Consider the following 20,290-nt stretch of genomic DNA (forward strand, 5'->3'; position numbering starts at 1 on the left):
AATTATCGAGATTACCTTGTTCTGTAACTGGTCTGACCAACATTTAATTCATCCAGCGAAACAAATGTAAAATCATTACAGTTAAGAAGAGGTATTCACAAACTTCGAGAGAGTTTATGTTCTGGCCACGGACATCAAACTCTCTGAGTTTATTAATTAAAACTACTGAATGTAGTCTAATATCGAGCTTGTAGCTTAGATCTTTTAGATTCATTGACTTATAAGGTGGATTTTTCAAACACAGAGACAGTGAAAAGTATTTATGAATTTTAATAAATGCAAAACTAGAGATTATATGAGCTACGAATATAAACGTACGTAAAAATGCAAACAATAAACAAACAAACATATAACCAAACAATAACATAAGTGATCAGAATGAAACGAAATGAAAGAAAGAGAGAAATAGAGAGAAGGGACGTGTCCTGTTTCTGCTGGGTCTTCCAGTGCCGCGAAGTTTAAAAAGGCTCACTGAATGTAATATTACCGAGAAAGTCAGGTGCGTCTCCCGGGACGGGAGAGGTTTCAGATCTTGGTTGCAGAGACGGCAGGCTTTTTCATGGTGCGGGCCATGTGTCCCAGAGGCCAAGGCAAGGCCTGTCCAGCTGGAGCAGCGCTGCACGTGGAGAAGAAGGGAGAAGGTCAGGGACCGGAGAAGCGAGGAAGTGGGATCAGCGGGATCGAAGAGAGAAGAGAGTGAGAAGTGGGGGTCTCTTCCTTTTAACAGACAATCTGTTTACGCCTTGTTTTGTGACAGAGCGAATCAAAACTTCTGATCTGTAGCGGGAAGACGTCTTCTTTGTGTGAAGAACAACACGCCCCCTTTTACCATATGTCTTATGAGGGAAAGGATTCATACTTAGAAATATGATATTTCCTGGAACAAATGCATATTATTGTACTTTGCAGTCAAGATTCGTCTCCGTGAGATGGAGAGGATTACAGAGATATCAATTATGACAGGTAAAGATTGGGGGAACATAACGTTACATTTATATGCATAATTACACACAAATAAAGTTTGATTAAACCCACAATAAAGTTGTCAGTGTTTCCGTTATGGCAAGTGACGACACTTTGAGAAACATAGGAATACATATCTATTTAGTGGCTTGTTGAGTGGGGGAATATCTGTTTCAAAGTCCAGAGTGTGTGTTCTGGAATGTCTTACGAACAGGGCCGGTTCTAGACATTAGGAGGCCCTAGGCAAAATTCATGTTGGAGGCCCCCCACCCCCAATAAAAAAACACTTGAAACAAATATGATTCCTAACCTTTTTATTTATACAACATTTAATTTTAAAAGCAGTATATTTTTACTTACACAGTACATAAGTTTGGACACATTACTATTTTTAATGTTTTTGAAAGAAGTCTCTTATGCTCATCAAGCCTGGATTTATTTGATCAAAAATACAGAAAAATAATATAGTGAAATATTATTAAAATTTAAAATAATGGTTTTCTATTTTACTATACTTTATATTTATGTGATGCAAAGCTGAATTTAGTGTCACGGGATCCTTCAGAAAACTTTATAATATTCTGATTTATTATCAAATGTTAGAAATGGTGCTTAATATTTATTTTATAACCTGTGATACTTTTTTCAGGATTTTTGATTATTAAAAAGTTGTTTTAAAAAAGTCTTCACTATCACTTTTTATATATTTAACACATCCTTTCTGAATATTCCTGTTTTTTTTTTTTCTGTATTTTTGATCAAATAAATGCAGGCTTGTAGAGCATAATATTTAAAAACATTAAAAATAGTAATGGGTCCAGACTTTTACCGGTACTGTATGTACATATTAATCAAACTTTATCTAAGGTAATCTCTTTTTTGTTTAATGAAGATGTTATTGTTGTTGTTGTTGTTATTTTGCTGTTTTATTCAATTTATTCACAGTTCCAGAATCCCACTTCAGTAGATAAGCATATGTGCTTTATATTGCATTGCTACCTTAAATATGCTATACACAAATCAAGTGGAAGAGAAAGACACGATCGCTACTGAGCAGAAAAAAATATATACAAACTGATATTATTGGCGTAATATCAGGGTATAATCTAATCAGCAGCAGAATTTAGAAGATAGACCCATAGATATGAGATCCTTTATTTGAAACATTTAAAAATGTTGTAGTGTGTTGGCTTTTTAACTTAGAATACAGACGTCTTGTCTTTTAATTTTGTAGCTTTTTTACTAGTCAGCTCCCGACACGATGTTATTCATTGTACGCGCAAATTCAAAGCGTCGCGTCTGGGCACGTTAATGACGCTCGCGCTCTTTTAAACTCGTAATAAAGCGGTGAATGATTTTTCCAGAAATGACGCTGATCTACAGTTCAAGTTTATATTTAGAATACATTGCAATCACTCCAAAATAGATGACGACAACTCACACACCTGCATTATGAGCTGTGCTTCTTTGTGTGCTTATTAGGCTTTTGCCTCGCAGCACATGAAAGCGTTCGTTACACATACTTTCAGAAGCCGGCACCCACTTTGTAACGGACACATTAATTGGTTTAACTGCAGTAATGTAACAGTCTATGGTTAAGATAAACATTGTCACTATTTTTAGTTAATTAATAAATATTGAAATAAATTGTAGATAGGACTTTTTTTTTTGTCTCTCTGTCTTGGCCCCATCCCGCCAATCGGGCCCTAGGCACGTGCCTAGTTTGCCTTTGCGTTAAGTTTTATGGTCTGAGGTAGGTTTACCACAAGACACTATTGAGGAACTTCTTTCAGTGAACATTTAGGATTAAAGATTTTACTCTTAGCAACCCACACCTCTATTATAAAGCAAAGCTAATCACACACATACATATCGGAAGGTATACACTCAAGAGCCATATTTCTACATGAAATTGTACTCAAAGGAGGTTTTGTGTGTGTGTGTGTGTGTGTGTGTGTGTGTGTGTGTGTGTGTGTGTGTGTGTGTGTGTGTGTGTGTGTGTGTGTGTGTGTGTGGGTCATGAGGTTGTAAAGTCACAGGGAGTCCATGCTGAAATGGGGGTTTTAGAGGGGATTGTCCAGAACAGGGTTCCTTTTGTGACTAAAATGTCCCTCTGGGGAACAACAGATTGCAATTTTGACATGTCCAAGCAGACTTAGCGGCGTCATGGACAGACCCGTTGTCGGAAAAGACAACGAAGGATGTGTTTGGAGACAAGGTTTTACTAATTTGAACAGCATATGACCGCATGTCAGGCATTGTCGCTACACTAGTGAACCTTATTGTTACCACTGTAACAAATGTATTGCATATTTCTAGTAGTTCATACATTGACTACATTAATTAACAACACATTCTCATACCTAAGGCGTCACTTTTTGTCACTTTCAACCATGCTTCAATATCTGACGCTCAAAGCACCCTTTAGCGTCCATATGTGACGCTTCGGTTATGGGTAGGTTTAGGCGTCATGTAACTGACGCTTTCGGAAGCGTCAATATCTGACGCTCAAAGCACCCTTTAGCGTCAATATGTGACGCTTCGGTTGGGTAGGTTTAGGTCTGTGGTAGGGTTATGCGTCTCATATGGACGCTAAAGGGTGCTTTGAGCGTCAGATTTTGAAGCATGGTTTAAAGTGACGCCTTAGGTGTGAGAACGGGTTGTAATTAATGGGACATTATTGTAAAGTGTTATGTATTTTTATAATTTATAAAAAAATATATAGAAGCAATTTAATTCCTGAGGTCAGTAAGAGGATTGAACATTGTAATAAAAAGCATATTATAAGGACTTTGTTGCAGAATTGTTTTTATTAATATTATAAGTGAACCTCAGGGACCCATTCTGTTACAGCAGACTGAAAAAGTTTGGATCTCTCTTTTCTCTCTCTCTTCCTCTCCTAAATAAGTATTATAATAGAAGGAGATAATGAGTAATGAGAAGTAAAGAAAGGCTTCCCATTCTCCTCACAGCAACAGTAGAAGCTAAAGACTTTCTAACGAGCTCACGCACCTCAGAGGAGATTACATCTAAACTGTGGCACTTCTCCTAATTGCAATCAGCATAGTCAGTGCCAAGAGCTGTGAATAACCCAGACTGAACCTGCTGTCCCTTTAGCAGTCCATTACACAAATTGTGCATTATTCACACATTATATGCCCGTGAGTGATCTGTAGTAGGTAGCCTATGCGTAGTATGAGTATTTGCACATTAAATAAACCCACATGCCTTATAAACTCAAACTAATTCATTCAGTTATACTGGTTATAATACAGTATTTGTGACCTTTGGTCTACCGGCAGGTCATTTTTGGTCACAATTTGTTTTACAGGTTACAGAATTACTGGGCTTTCTCCAGCATTCTTGCTTGAGAGGAAGAAAAGAAAGAAAAAAGCTGTAAATCCTTTTTATTCCTTTGTCATTTTCACTTTTTTATCTCAGTATGGAGTTTTTGTGACCCAAATGGTTCTCTCTAGAGGAGGTTTATGGTTTTCTATTTCTCTCTGATGCCAAATAAAATTCTAAGTGTCATTTGATGTCATGACTTGAATGTAAGGAACGTATTGGTTGAATTCACTACTTTGGGCTACTGCGGATTCCTGTATTTGATATTTGCAGGATATCTGAACACCTCCCAATTTTTTGTCCCATTTCCTTCTCTTCGGTTCCTATCCCTTCTTTAACCAGGCAAATGTTTGTGCATGCTGAGCGCAGTCTGTGCTGCAGCATCCTCTGACCTCCAGACGCTGGACGCTTTTTTTATGTACATTCTCGACAACCAATTTCATACCTCATTTACGGCTTCTACCTCCACTGTGAGACACACCTAAAATTGCTCTCTCACAAACACACACACACACACACACACACACACACACACACACACACACACACACACACACACGACAAGAGAGTGAGGACTATTGAATCAAATTTAGAAACACTCTAAAACCACACAGTATTTTTAGATTTGGGTAACCTTTGCTTGCTGCACATTGAGAACATTGCAAATGGCTTTTGTCGATTGAGAGTAATAACTTTTAAAGGGTTATTATTATTATGGGAACACAAGATTGCACCAATTGCGGGATACTTTCTCAACCTCGTAATGTTACAGGATACAATGAATTACAGGATACTTTTTTGACCGCAGTCTAAATAGCTGTAGATTGCACTGCAAAAATAATGTTCTTATTCAGTGTTTTTGTCATGTTTTCCAGGATAAATATCTAAAATATAAATAAAAACCATCTAAACAAAATACATTTAAAACAATATTGATATTATTGTTAATATATAGTTAGGGCCTGATAGGTCCTTTACATGCAATTTTCAAGCAATCACATCATTACCGCATGACATAAGCTGATTGGCTTCTGCTGATCATGCAGCCAATGAGATTGCTTGCTCAACATTTAAAGAGTCTGGTTCAGTGTTTGCTGTAAGCTAGTCCTGCAGCGCACTATCAAAGTTCCTCTGAAACCCTCCACCTCCCCCAGCTCCACCTGCCTAGATCTGCCACAATTCTGCAAGAGATAGGACCCAGATGCAAATGAGCAAGTTAAGTGTGAACCAGTTCAAACAGGAGGGCAGGACAGACGACACGACGACAGGCAGAACGGATGACCACTGAGACCGTCAGTATAAGATGGCGATGACGAGAGTACAATAGAAGCAGCTCCAAAGGAAAGACCAGGCAGGAACACAAGGAACTCGTAGCTTGACGTAGATCTCAGATGTAGCACCAGTATTGCTACCAGGTAGAGGCTCACAGAACCAGAGGCTTGACATAGGGGTTAGATAGCTGCATCAGTCAGTTAAGAGTCCGTGGCAAGGGAACTCAGGATACAGGGCAGGAACACACAGAAGAACATACAAGACGAGACTCAAGACAGACAAGATATAGCAACAATTAAGAGAACCAAAATTAAACTGATAAGATCAATGACTAGAGAGACAGACAAAAAAAAAAAAAAAACACGGAATATATATAACAATAGCAACCTAATGAAAAATCTAAGATTTAAGATAAAAAAAAATGGAATTGCAAAAGAAAAGCAAGACTTCCACTTGACAGGGAAAATAAGAACTGAAGAAAATAACTACAAATAAAATTCTAAAACAAAAGAGAACTCAAACTAGATTATAAAGCACAATAGCTAAAACTAAGCAAAACAGAAGCAGACAAAGCAACAAGGATACTCTGATACTGGGAATAAAAAAATAAAAAACTAGAGTAAGCACTAAGATAATTTGACAAGCACAAACCAGAAAACACCACAAAGAACATTTACACAACACACCAGCAATGACATGAGGGAAAGAGTCACAATTTAAAGGGACCAGAACACCTGAGCCTCAGGTGAGCACAATTAGTAAAAACAAGGACTGGACAAAGACTAAACAAGGGGGCGGGACACGAGGCGCATATGGCAAACACAAACAAAGACAGAGCCATGTGCTCAAACACAAGACAAACATAGAAATGTCAGAATGAGAGTCGTAGATCCAAGTGCAAGCAAGCAGTTTATTGAAGAAAGGTTGAAACAGGGATAATACTCAAAACACCACGTATAGCAGGCGGGTGACCAGGATACAAATTCACAGGAGAGGATGAGTGATATGAATAAACCCAGCGTGGATGCCAAACTGCAACTGGATGAAGAGAACTCCAAACGATCTCCAGAAGTCTGGAAACACAGACGAGATCAATCATATTCCATTATTCCTAACTGCGGAAATAACTCCGTAAGGAAACTCAGACACCGGAACTGGGTAAGAGAGCACAAACAAGAGTGACAAGTGTGACGAACCGACACCCAGCAATAATCACTCCTGCTAGATATAGGCAGCTAACAACAGAAGTAACTTGCTGCAGCTGCGGACTGATTAAGTGATCAGCTGGTTACTAAACAACAAACAAGCACTACACACTCAGAGCCCACACCCACAACAACCAACAGATACACAAAATGAACACATGGATCGATGAACCGTGACAAGAAACATGAAACAAAGACAACACAGACAAGGCTGCCAGGGCAGAACCCTGACATCATGCCTGTGTATTAGCAGTAGCAAGTACATACTAGCTCTGCAGCAGCAGCGATAATCAACAGCAGCAGCAGCGTAGCAGATCTAGTCTGCCAAGACCAAATACATTAACACTGCCATATTCAATAACATGCTAAAGCTATTCTGACAGTTGTTTTACCTTTTTAAGCTGATAGAAACTAATTTCACGTACAGGTATGTGTAAAACAAGAATTTTTTTGGGGGGGGAAACAACAATGGGGTGAGTTAACAAAAATAACAATTGATATGCAAACATATCAATATGATTGTATTTTCAAATGCAGAGAGGATCAGTAAATGTACTTCTGGTGTTTTTTTTGTTTTTTGTTTTTGTCCTCGGGAAATGAATCTTTTTAAGCCTAAAAAAGCTTGGGGAGTAAGGTTACGAGGAAGAGAGGCTTCATGCATTTATTGCACTTGCTACAAATTGTATTGATTGCATGCAGGAGTCCCTCCTGTATTTAACTGTAGTGATACTTGAGATCAGAGGCAATCTGTGTTATTTCAAATATCTGACAAATGCTTGTATTTGCTTCTAGCAGGGATGGCCATGGTAAAATCACGAGTCCAGATCTACATCAAACGTATAAATCTGCAACGCAGATGAGTAAGGATATGTTTGAGTCTTTAATAAGTATGAATATGTTTGATGTAAACATTCCCATGTCTTATTAATGTCAGACTTCTGAACATGTGATGTTATTAATCATTGCTTTGTAAATACAAGACATCTGAGCAATAATGTCTACTCTAAAACCAAGATTACTCCCAACAAACATCAAGATAGTTATTAATATCAATCAGTTTCAAAATATCTTCAAAGGACCTCATGAAAATCCCTAATGTTTCCCTGAGTCGTTTGCTGCCATAGCGCAAGGTAATTTATATGCCGACTCCCTTTTTATTTACATAAATATTATATTTCCCCTCATTTAGAGTAAACAGTTCAGACATTTAGATCATTAGCACTTTATTCATAAGTAACAAAAACCCATTCGGAATGAAATTCATCTTTTACTCTCCACAAGGGGTCTGATAAACCATCTGTTCTCAAAGTTATACCAACACCCACTGGGTTTTATTAGTTTCTCTCTCTCCCTCTCTCTCTCAAATCACCAGAGCTGCCGTCAAGGCTAGAGACGCCATTAGGGCAACATATCATTGCCGACCTTCATACACTTTTAGAGGTCCAGAACTTCCCCACAGTCTCCAGCTGATAGTTCCCCAATCCCAATGCCTTCAGCTGAAGACTTACAGATGTCGCACAGCTGGATACATGCCTTTGTTTCCCTTTTCCCACTTTTTCTTTATCTTGAATGTACTTATCGGAGTGTGCACAGTGTATACATCACTTGAGGTTTCAATAATGCAAAGGTTTCAGGAGGGTTTTAGATAATACATTTAAACATCTTTTGGTTTTAGCAAGGGTACAGCTAATGTTTCATGTCCATTCTTTTGTCAGGACCTTGTTCAGCCAAAGGTCAGGATTACATGGGATAATCCACAGCGAAAGAGCATTGCCCATTCGAACTGATAATAATAAGATATGTTTCTTGAGCACCAAATCAGCATATTAGAATGGACACATATTAGACTGGAATAATGGCTACTGAGTATATATATATATATATATATACTATATAAGGATTTTTATTATTATTATTATTATTATTATTATTAAAAATGTAAAAATGCTGAATTATGTTTAGGGGTGGGGTTATGGTTATGGGATAGGCAATATCATTAGCCCAGTATATATATATAAAAAATAAAAAAATAGACGTCTATGGAAAGTCCTCTAATATTAGGTGTGTGTGAGTGTTCTGAAAGCATTCCTATTAGGCCATTGAGTTGGAATCAGATCAAAGAGTTCATTGTAGTGCTGGAGTTGTCCAATACATCTGTGCAACTCTTTTTTCTTATGCACACCCACTCTTGATTCCCCTTTCGCTCTCTTTATATCATTCTCACAAACACAATCTCACTTGTCTTTCCTGCTCTCTTCTCCTCTCCATAGGCATACATTCTGGCACAAGTAAAGGCCAGCCACACTGCTCAGATCCCAGCCGCCCATGCAACCCTTGTCTGGACGCCACCAAAGCCTGCAACCTCAATGAAAACTGCAAGCGTCAGCGCTCCAACTACATCTCCACCTGCACCCGTGCGCAGACACAGAGCCAGCAACCCTCACAGTCTCAGTCACAGGACAGCTGCAACAGAAAGCGCTGCCATAAAGCCTTGCGTCAGTTCTTTGAGCGCGTTGACACGCAATACACCTATGGGCTTCTCTTCTGCTCCTGCAAGGACCAGGCCTGTGCTGAGAGGAGGAGACAGACCATTGTACCCTCTTGCTCATACCTAGACAAGAGCAAACCCAACTGTCTTCTGTTGCGCAACACCTGCCGTATGGATGTGCACTGCAGGTAGGCAAGTCAATGCGTTTTATAATGTAGTCCTGAAATGAACTGACATTTATCCATTTAGCATATGCTTTATCTAAAACCACTCACCAGAGATAGAAAAACAAGTGATTCATCCAAAGAAGCCTGTTACGTAAAAAAAAAAAAATGCAGTTTCCATAAATCTGTAACTCTTGAATCTATATTTATAACCACAGCTCTACCACAATGTCGCCATGGAACAGTGACCACAAACTTATTACAGGGAAAATCCCCTTGGAGCTGGGGTTTCAGGGATATGTCATTCAAAGATGAAAATTCTGTCATTATTTGCTCCTCCTAATGTCATTTCAAGTCTGTATGATTTTCTTCCCCCCAGTGGAACACAAAAAGGGACCTTTTAATAATGTGCTTTTTGCTCTTTTACATGCAATAACAATGAACCGAGACTTCAAAAAGCGTCAAGCTTCATTAAGGCCGTAAAAGCAACATAGAAGCATCATAAAAGTAATCCAGACCACTTGTGTGCTGGTTTTGATATTCTCTGCATTGTTACCTATAACATTTAAGTCATTATTCACAGAAAATCAAAAAAAAAAAATGATTGTAATATGTGGCTTATATATCCCTTTCACACGTAAGTTTAAAGTCTGTGTGAACCGGAGGTTGCAAACGACTTTTCTCCAGTGTTGTGACGTATTTCCCAGTGAAACGGAATATTGAACAGAGGGCAGGGTTTTACTCTAGCGCTCCTCCTCTCCATCTCTGCTCATAACAGACTAACGGTTTGAGGGGAGTGGTTAAGCGTTTCCCAACCCAAGCCGTCAAACCTACATCATCAGAGAAGGAACACCATTCCAGACCGGAAGTAACTTTTCAGACTTTGATTAAAGAATATGACGGCAAACAATTTTTTTCTGTGTTTTAACTTACACGGATTAATTTTTCACCACAAGACTAGTAATATGCGCTAACAAAGTAAATAGGATCAATTTTGATTTCAGTTGGACTTTAAAATATTCTGGCTGACCCCTCCCCCAACCCATCCAAGATATTCTACAAAAACTCCACTCTTAGGTTGTAAGGGTGAAAGAAAGTCATATGGGTTTGGAACATATTTTTGGATGAACTGTTCCTTTAAGTGCCTTACTCAGGGGCCTTAGTATGTGTGTTGTGCTCAAAGGCTCAATGGTGTTGGCTCACAGCTCACTCTTTGCTGAACCAGCATACTTCCAGTTAACTGCTCTCATTCTTTAACCACTACAGCAAACCAGAAAACAGATGCTACATTTGAAGTACCTGTTAAATTGAACGTAAAGTAAATATTCTGATATTTATTATATTTATTATACCTTGCATTAATTTTCCATTTAATTTTTTAGGTTACTCCCAAAGCGTTTAATGTTGCTTTGAAATTAAAGTCTGCTCTTTCCCTCCACCATATTCTATTAGTGCCTTGAGCCTTCGCCAGGAATGTAATTGCAGACATTTTAAGAACCTTATTTTAGAAACAGAAGAGACTTTCTGCTTAATTGACAAGACAGTGTTCAATTAGGCTGAACCGAACATTAGTACATCACTTTTACTGTGTTTCCCTGGGATTTAATAGCCAACCATTTTATTAACACAAGCCTATCCACTACCACTTACCAGTGGACCATTGCTGGATTACTTCAGTCAATACCTGTCAAGAAATCAAGCCTCTGTAAAATGAAGTTTCCACACAGATTAATATCGGGGTTTTTTTTTAAGTTTGTGTTTATTTTAGATTATTTTGTCTTTTCATTTTAATTTAGATTTGATTTAGTAGAGTTTTTTTTGAAGTTTTGAAATTTTAGGGTTGCCAATGTTCATTTAAAATCTTTTAAAACTGTTTAATGGCGTTAAATATTTCAGCACAGTCTAGTGTTTTTGCAATCTATTGCCATTTTTTCCTGTGCAATGCAGGTGGGTTGTAAAGGTTTCACATTTTTTTTTAATATACATGCATCAAAAACTAATATTAATTTGTTTTAGTTAGGTTTGCAGTAAAGTTTCATTTTATTTTAGTTTAAATGCATTTACTTCAACATTTGGTGCTGATACACCGAAGGAACGTAACCCTGATCATTCACAAGCCTGAAAGGGTCATGCTTATTATATGCAAATTACAGAAGTGGCATCGAACATGTATTTTGCTTTTAGTCCACAGATGCCATGAAGCATCCTGGTGCTTAATCCACGGCTGCGCTGGAAGATGTGGGTTGATGCGCAGTTATCTGTAATTCTCGGCAATGTAGCAGAAATAGCCACATAGTGTGAAAAGCTGATATGTCGGAATATCGCATTTCAAAGAAAACTATTCATTCGATTTGATACACGTTAATGTCTTTCACAGACTGAGACAATTTGGTCTTGTAATGTTAACATGGCCTTTGGTAGTAATTTGCATTTAGCAATGATTGATAGGTTCATTGAGCACATATACATAACCAAATGATCGCTGAAGCATTAATGCCGACAAATTATAGGAAAACTCCCTTGAACGATTGAAAATAAATAATCACGCAAGGACACACATGCACACATTACTTATAGAACAGAACACACTGTTCCTGTTGTTGCTTTTAAATAAGTGAATGTGTAGTTCAAGTGCTCAATCTGGGAATCATCTGTACTGCATGTTTCCCTGCTGATTTTTACTTTGAAGCCGTATGAAAGCACTTTGAAGGAGAGATCAGAGATATAAGCTAACTAAGGATATGAAGCAGCATTAATGAGGATTTTTAAGGAGACTGATTTGTTCTTGTGTGGATGTGCTATTTTTAAAATTAGTGCTCTGTTGGACCCGATGTATGCGAACAGTCATAGAGTCAAGACTGCAGAGGATGGACATAAATCTCTTCATTGCTCTGTGTTTATGTGTGGTGGCACGTCTGTGGAGGTGTTCATGTGGGTGTGTGTTTATGTGAAATATAAAGACAGATAACGTTAGCGAGAAAAGGCCTTCCTTCTTGTTTACTGCTTCGTGTTTAGGATCAATGAATCGCAACAGGATTTACTTTTTCCCAATGCCATGCAAACCAATAGTGCTGCCAATTATATGTATAAATATTAATTACAGTGTTAAAAAATTACCAGGATTTTACAAATCATAAATTATTGTAAAAAGGGTTAGTTAGTATTGTGTGTGTATATATATATATATATATATATATATATATATATATATATATATATATATATATATATATATATATATATATATATGTTAGATGTGATTAATCGCAATTAAACGATTTGACAGCACTAATATATATATATATATATGTCCGGGGTGTGCGGTCCATATAAGCTGCGAATGCTCTGCATACCCAAGCCATTTGTGGACTCGCTAATTAACATTAACACTTTAAATTACTAGAAATTCCCTTGTTTGAGGTGTACCATAAAGCTTACATGATAAAATGTTAGTAATGCATATGTAACTCTCCATCATTTATTTATTTGCCAAACGACGATCAGCCAGTTACGGAGGGTTTCAGGTAAGCACTCTGTTGTTATGTATCGTCATCATTGTCCCACGTTTTCAATGGTTTGCTGACATACGGGTGATTTCATGCACAGGGAAAGCTGTCCAAGGATCGCTCGCGCATGACCAAAAATGTGCTGTTGCTGACAGATCTCGTTCAACAAAAAACGCAATGTATTTGAAACAACACTAATTAGACTAAATCAAGTGAAAAAAGTCATAACTGAAACTATTTTCATAGTATTTCATTTTCTCTATAGAGAAATTAATTTTTAATGAAAACTAAGGCTATAAACTGTTTAAGATCTAAGCAGACCTACTGTAACTATCCAAGGCTGTTAATCGATAGTCTATACGTTTGTTATAGTCAAATCAATTTGCATTATTTCAACTTATTTTTTAGAGAATATTCATATTTTTTATTATACTTGCATTTATTCAAATTATGTTATACTTATATTGTATTTATAATAGGCTACTAATATGTATTATTTTATATATAAAAGCCCCAACACTATTTTCACATATAATTCTCTCTGCATTTTTACCAATTCGCCCATCTTGAGTGACAGATCACTGTTTGGATTGGCGTTATTAAACATGAATGTCACAGTCAGCTTAATCCTGTACTTCAACTGTACCGGGCCGACTAACAATAAGCCTGCCTTCCCATCCATCTCCACAACCCCCAATCCATCCTCACATCATGGCTTGAATCCATTGCAGTGGAAATTGGCCTCACATCATCTCTCATTGGCCGCGCTGCGATCGGAGCTGTGAGGGATGGCTTTGTCTTAGCAGAGGAATACAAGATGAACTGGGTAATGAATGACACTGCAGGCTCATACAGAGCTTGACTATTTAAAGCCACAGTTGGCAGCCCCACGACCTCACTGATTCAACACTGTTTAGGTCAATAGCCTCATTCACTGTCTGTATCTCCTCCATTCAAATGTCACTTTAGGTCAATGGCTTTGGGTCTTGGCAAGGAGCATCTGAAATGTGTGTGCATTGTGTTATGGGGGACATGAGATCGAATCCTGGCTTGCAACATTTTCTGATTCTGTTAATCTTTCTTCTTCCCCTCATTTCCTGTCTTTTCTTCTGGGCTTAATATGTGCCAGAACAAGCCAGATCTAGATTTTAGTTGATACCCCTGGATGCCTCAGAAGGACATTTATGCAATGACTTAACACATATGTTTAATGAAAATGTATGTATATTCTAATAAATGTTGTCAATAATTTGCAATATACCCATAGAAACGGGTAGTTCACCCCCAAATTGTGCAATCTTTTGTCATATAGTTTGCAAGGTATGGTATAGTGCTTATATATTCAGAGGCGGCTCTGATTTTTTTCTTGGGGGTAACAGTTAAAAGGGGGTGCTAAGAATAAAACAATCCCTAATGAAGAAAAAAAAAACCTATTCTTTGTTGTATTAGATACTTTAATTTGAACAAAAAATGATGGATGGATGATAGGGTTAACGGCATTACATGTCTTCCCTCTCTTTTTGGTAGTTTGTATTCCTGCTTTCATAAAGCATGTTGAGCTTGAGTTGACTGCCCCTAACCATGCCCTATTTATGTCAATATGACACAACAAATTTCATTTGTTTTTTTAGCCCAAATCCTAGTCCTGGTATTATTCATGTTATGTAATACTTTCTGCTGTGGAATAACTGAGCTTTTTAGCAAAACTCATTCTTCATTTGGAGCTGCATTTTAAGCAGTTCAGCAGAGTGAAAGTTCATGGCATAGTTCATTTTTCAGAGGCTGAATAAGCAGTATGCCTACTGATATGATTAGTTTATTAAGGTTTAATGTTCACATACTACCTCAATTAACTTATCTAGAGTTTGTCTATGCAGTATTTGATGCAAGACTCAAGACTTTATGATTCTATTAAAGGGAAATCCACCTGGCTTTAAAGAGCTTAAGCATTTAAAGCGCCATAAAACATAACTGCAGCTTATATTGTATAGTGCTTTTGTGTGGACACTAACATTTTTATCTTTTCTTGATGTGAGCAGGACTTTAATATGAGGCCGTATCACCACAATTATATTTGTGGAGGTATAAATGTAATTACAAATGGCAGTTCAGAGATTATATTTCTCTTATTGTTATGTTTGTTTTATACTGTCATTTTTGTGATTAATGTTACTGTTATTATCCTCTGGTGTAATACATAGATGATGGCTTTTTAATTGATTTTAAGTAGGCGAATGGCTGTGCATTCCTTACCAAATTGTCTATATAATTGTCAAGGAAAAAATAACAGCTTTAACCAGCAAAGATTTCTGGTCTTAACTGATTTGAACTGGTCTAGCTGGTTTTCAGATCATTTAGCAGATCAGTCAGCTGGACCCCCAGCCCGCTGACCCGCTTGATCCGTCAGATCAAGTGTTTCAGTATCTCCAGTTCTGATGTATTCAGAGGTCTGTTTTAGGATGATTGTTGTTGTAGCTTCTACTCTTTACTGTTGTGATTGGGAACATTTCAAGCCTGCCATTTTCATTCCATATTTGAATTTGTGTCTATTGTGACGCTACACTGCTGACGGTCGTGACAAGCTAAATCAGTTACTGGTTGTGATTTTCTTTTCATTTTTTTTTTCTCAGAATGAAGAATGTAGTTTAAGGAAATCCATCTAGCACTCTGGGCGTCCATTTGCACTGTATCTGAAGCAGTTGCTTGAGAGTTTTTTTTTTTTTTTTAATCTCCAAAAAACATGCACTTTTTTTTTTTTTTTTAGCCCTGATTTATAGTACAGGAATGTTGTTTATCTGTTTTGATGGGGACTGGTGGAAGGCCAAATAGGAGCAGTCGTGCATACAGTCCAGGCAAATAAAGCACAGACTGACAGGGTTAGCTATTGATCCCTCGACAATAGGAGCCGGGTCATGGTTCTGCTGGAGAAGTATGGATCTGACAGACTTTCGTGCAGTAGGTTGTGGTGTGTTTTCCAAACATGGGTAACATGCCAAATGAGCAGTCTGTCCCACTGCTGAGTTTATTTATCTTTGCACAGCAATTCCAGATGTGAGAGAAAGGCTTAAATATGCATGTTGCAGTAACTGAGGTAAGTGAATAACAGAGGCATCAACAAATTTTCAAAGTCAATTTTCTGTGTTGACCCTTGACATTACAAGACACTCTAAAATGCCACAATGACTTACAAGAAGTTGCGTTGTGCAGCTTGATGCTTGCAGTCTACATAAGGGGCCGTTCACTAAGAATGTGTTCTTGTGTTTATAAAGGTGAGATGCAGCACAACAGAATAAAAAAGAACACAAGTATTTGAGATGTTTTAGCTTAACATAAATGTGGCGCTCTTGTGAAAAAGAAGTACACGTTAGCATGCTTTTAAACAGTGCTTATTGCAGAAATTATATAGTGTACTTAAAAAGAATACACTCTCAGTAAGTGTGAACAGTTTAAATATAGTTTAAATGTATATTTAATGCAATTAGTTGAACTTTAGAGTACTTTTTTGAACCACTTAAGTACATCTTTATATGTAATCTTATAATGTATTCTATTGTCTTTGAAATGTAAAATGTACTGCTGAATTTACTGACAAGCATTTAAGAAGACTTTCTATTTTTTTTCTATTGAAAGACAGAGGTCACTCTTCCACCGGAAGTATTTGCATACTGCTGTTACCGAAGCCAGTCATTAAGTTAGAAATATGGATATTTGTCTTACAAAAACACATCGCTTAATGTCAGGAAGCTTTTATTAACCCCCTGGAGCCGTATGGATTACTTTTAGGATGGATGGATGTACTTTTTTGGGCTTCAAATAAACAATGTATCATTCACTCCCATTATTAAGCTTGGAAGAGCCAGGATATTTTTTAATACAACTCCGATTGTGTTTGGCTGATAGAAAAAAGCCATATACACCTAGGATGGCTTGAGGGTGAGTAAATTATGGGATAATTTTCATTTTTGGGTGAACTAACCCTTTAAGTGCTTATTTTTCATAAGGGGAGAATAAAAGCAATGAGATGCAGAGCAATCTTCAAAGATGTCTGTCTGTTACATGTTTACATAGAAAAACAAAAAGCGGTGCAGTGGAACGTAAAGATGGTGATTTGGAAAAGTCTAAGCTCATGTGAAGGGCATAGGAGACTCAACTCACAATTGATTTTTAGAGATTTAAGTTAGTTTTCTACTGAGCTAATAGCACAATACAAATACGGGATCAATATTTTTCAACACATTCAACATAATACTTTTCAGTACTGAACATTTAAAACTATATAATCAACTTGCGTCTTCCACTGATTTTTATTTCTACTAAGCTCATCACAGTGCATTCTGGTGAAGAATGGAAGGCATGGACTATCCATTCTGGAAAGATTTCTTGACCTGGCCAAGTGAATGGCTTTCACATTTTGGAGTGATAAGGAAATAAGATGTCCAAATTGGATGTAGCCAGTCACATCAGTCTGAGTGCGGTGTATGGTTAGATAATGAATTGCAGGTAGCAGGGCACCAAGCCAGTGACTGACTGCACTAGCTAGAAACAGTGTTATGAATATGATTCTGGCAGCAACTTCCAGGGCAGAAACTCAAGTAAAGATGTAATGTGAAAATAACGTTTCGGTTACGTATGTAACCCTCGTTCCTTGAGGAGGGAACAGAGACGTTACGTCCGTGACTGACAAATGGGGGTTTCCCTATTCGTCAGTCACTGACATAACTCGGAGTGACTGAACGAAAGGGAACTGGAGATTATTAAGTCAAACAATGTCAAGGGTTTTGGATGCACTTGATGGATTGTGTAGTAAATGCAGTTTTGTTGGCGATGAATGAGTTGCTTTAACCCACTCATAGAAAAATAAAGGCCTGGACCAGGAGCTGAATTAAAATTGTGTCATTGAAGGACCTGGTTGTATTTCTGTTGTGTAAGCAACATGATTCAGCAGTTGCCATAATGTGCTTTACAAAACCAGGTCACCTGTAATAATGCAGGGGTTTTGCATACCTGGAGGCTGCTACTCTGTACCTTTAACTAAAACGATAAGACATTTACTATGTACCAATTCAGCTGCTTATACTACACCCTAAAAGTATGTACTTTTTGTGTGAAGGAAAAGTAGATACTTCTGAGTGTGTAGCATAAGAGTAGGCATACTATCACATCGTAATTGCTAATGGCCAAACCTATCTGCTTTGCTATTGTGATATCCGTATCTTTATAAAGGTTCACAGTGTTGTTGCAGATGGAATGTATTACAGATTACATTGAGTAATTTTTCGTCAGGTTAGAAGGTTAGGTCGTGTTTGTTGTTCTGAACCAAATCTTTCTCCTAAACACAATGGGTTGTGGGCAATATCAGCCGTCAGAGTGTGCACAGATCAACACTTCGAAAATCTACCAGAACTAGAACACCATCTGGAGACATTTGGCATACTCTTTTCAACATACTATGCTTTGGGACACACTTATTGTAATCTCATAGTATTTAGGATAGGTAGTATGCACATTGAGATGAAGGGATTGAGATGGTTAGGCCTTGGGAGGAAGAGAAGCTTATTTTTTGTGGTTGAGTTTGTTTGACATGTTCATATCTTATCTAAAATTGCTGAAGTGGTATCAAAGAAGATAAATGAAATGAGACAAAGATAATGACATGGGTTGGCATTGTTATAAAAGTGATAAGTGATGCTCCTTACATAGGCTGTCTTAGAAAGCAGCATTAATCTTAATTCAATGATGTTACTTATCCTCCATCAGGGAACCTAATAAGTAAATGATTTGCTCTACATAGGCAGCAACTGAACTCACAATTTCAATACAGTTTGACATTAGCATGTTGCTAATCTAGCATCATAATATTCTAATAAGCATAGAAAAATGTACCCATAACATAATGGGTAAATAAATACCATTTTCACACTTTTCAGTTTTGAATGATGTTTATTTATAATTCATTTAAAATGCATTACACTCACCCCGTCTGCCATCTTGGATTTATTGTTTCACTGTCAGTTAAGGCCCATTCATACCTATAACAATATTATCGTCCACACCAACTGATTATAACCTGCTGTTTATTATAAGGCATCATAAAGGCTAAGTTTTATAATTATAGGCTAAATGTAAATAGCAACTAAAAATAATTTCTTTGCACTAAATAAAATAGTGTTAAATTATATTTTGTTAATTAATTAAATTATAAATTGTAAATAGTGATAGATGCTATTTACACTAAGTGAAAATTGCAGAATTTTCTTTGCACTAAGTGTAAATTGTTGCTACTTATTGTCCTTGTTTTGGATGGGCCTTTAGGGACAATGCATTTTGGGATTTTCCCCTCTAAGTGTATGTGTGATTATATCTTAAAATTCTGAATTCTAAAATTCCAAACTAGATATCTACCATAGGCAACATAATTCAGATGACTAGAACATAATTTGTGTTGGGAGCGTTCCAATGATTACTTAAAATTCATCTTTAGGCAGCTCACTAGGTTTTGGAACAGAGCGCATGTGATGACAGAAGCAGGTGATTTGTTGTAAACATAGAATAATGGAGTGAGAGTAGACAAACCATGAAAAATACCTAGAGACTGTGGAGATCAACAGTGGTTGAGCAGAACAGACATGTCCAGAACAATGGACCATTTAAGAATCATTCTTCATTTTTTAACCAAAACCTCTGTTTGGGGATACAGCTGGGTGAAAATATCACAATAGATGAGGAAGAAGACCCATACAAGACACAAAAGGCATATGAGGCACTTGGGCATCAAATCATTTGGCTTGTTCAGCTCAGAGGCTCTTTCATGCATAGATGTGAAGCTGGATCGATGCGACACATCAAAATGTTTGAAGTCTCCACTCTGTTGTTTTTCCTCCACTGCATCTGATTTGTCTGAGAGATTTGGATAGGCTCTCACAGGGAGAAAGCAAAGAACAGATCGATTTTAACATGGGTACCCTGACCCACTTCTCTGCACTAACATAACCCTGACTAGGAGGAGCAAGATATTTGTAAGGACTTCAGATGGAGATAGAAAATATTAAGTTAACTAATGTGTTAGTGGACGGATGTATTTGGTGATAGAGCAGAAACCTGAGTTTTGTGGCTTTTAATATAATGTGTCATCATTCACTCAAGCAATTATTTCAAAAGCAGTGATTCATTCATGAACAAAAAAAGTGACTGGCTGAAATCACATACTTACCTACTATATACTGTAGTTACAGAAAAACTGTGTGAACATTCATTACATTCATACTACACACATTCACACTCTACAGAATGTATTTTTCAATGGTCGGAAAGTAATTACTTACTCAAAAGAAGTAGCTATTAAAGAAA

General features: G+C 37.3%; 1 protein-coding gene across 2 annotated transcripts in view; it reads left to right on the plus strand.

Annotated features, from left to right (window-relative positions):
• Positions 1-20,290, plus strand: part of gfra2a (GDNF family receptor alpha 2a) — a 99,430-nt gene that overhangs the window by 48,798 nt on the left and 30,342 nt on the right. For both annotated transcript variants that reach the window (XM_081348933.1, XM_081348934.1), the window contains exon 4: positions 9,056-9,461. In XM_081348933.1, coding sequence (XP_081205059.1) covers positions 9,056-9,461 — 406 coding nt within the window. The remainder of the gene's footprint in view (positions 1-9,055; positions 9,462-20,290) is intronic.

The sequence above is a fragment of the Scardinius erythrophthalmus genome (genome assembly GCF_964197995.2).
Source record: "Scardinius erythrophthalmus genome assembly, chromosome: 20".
NCBI classification, from domain to species: Eukaryota; Metazoa; Chordata; class Actinopteri; order Cypriniformes; family Leuciscidae; genus Scardinius; species Scardinius erythrophthalmus.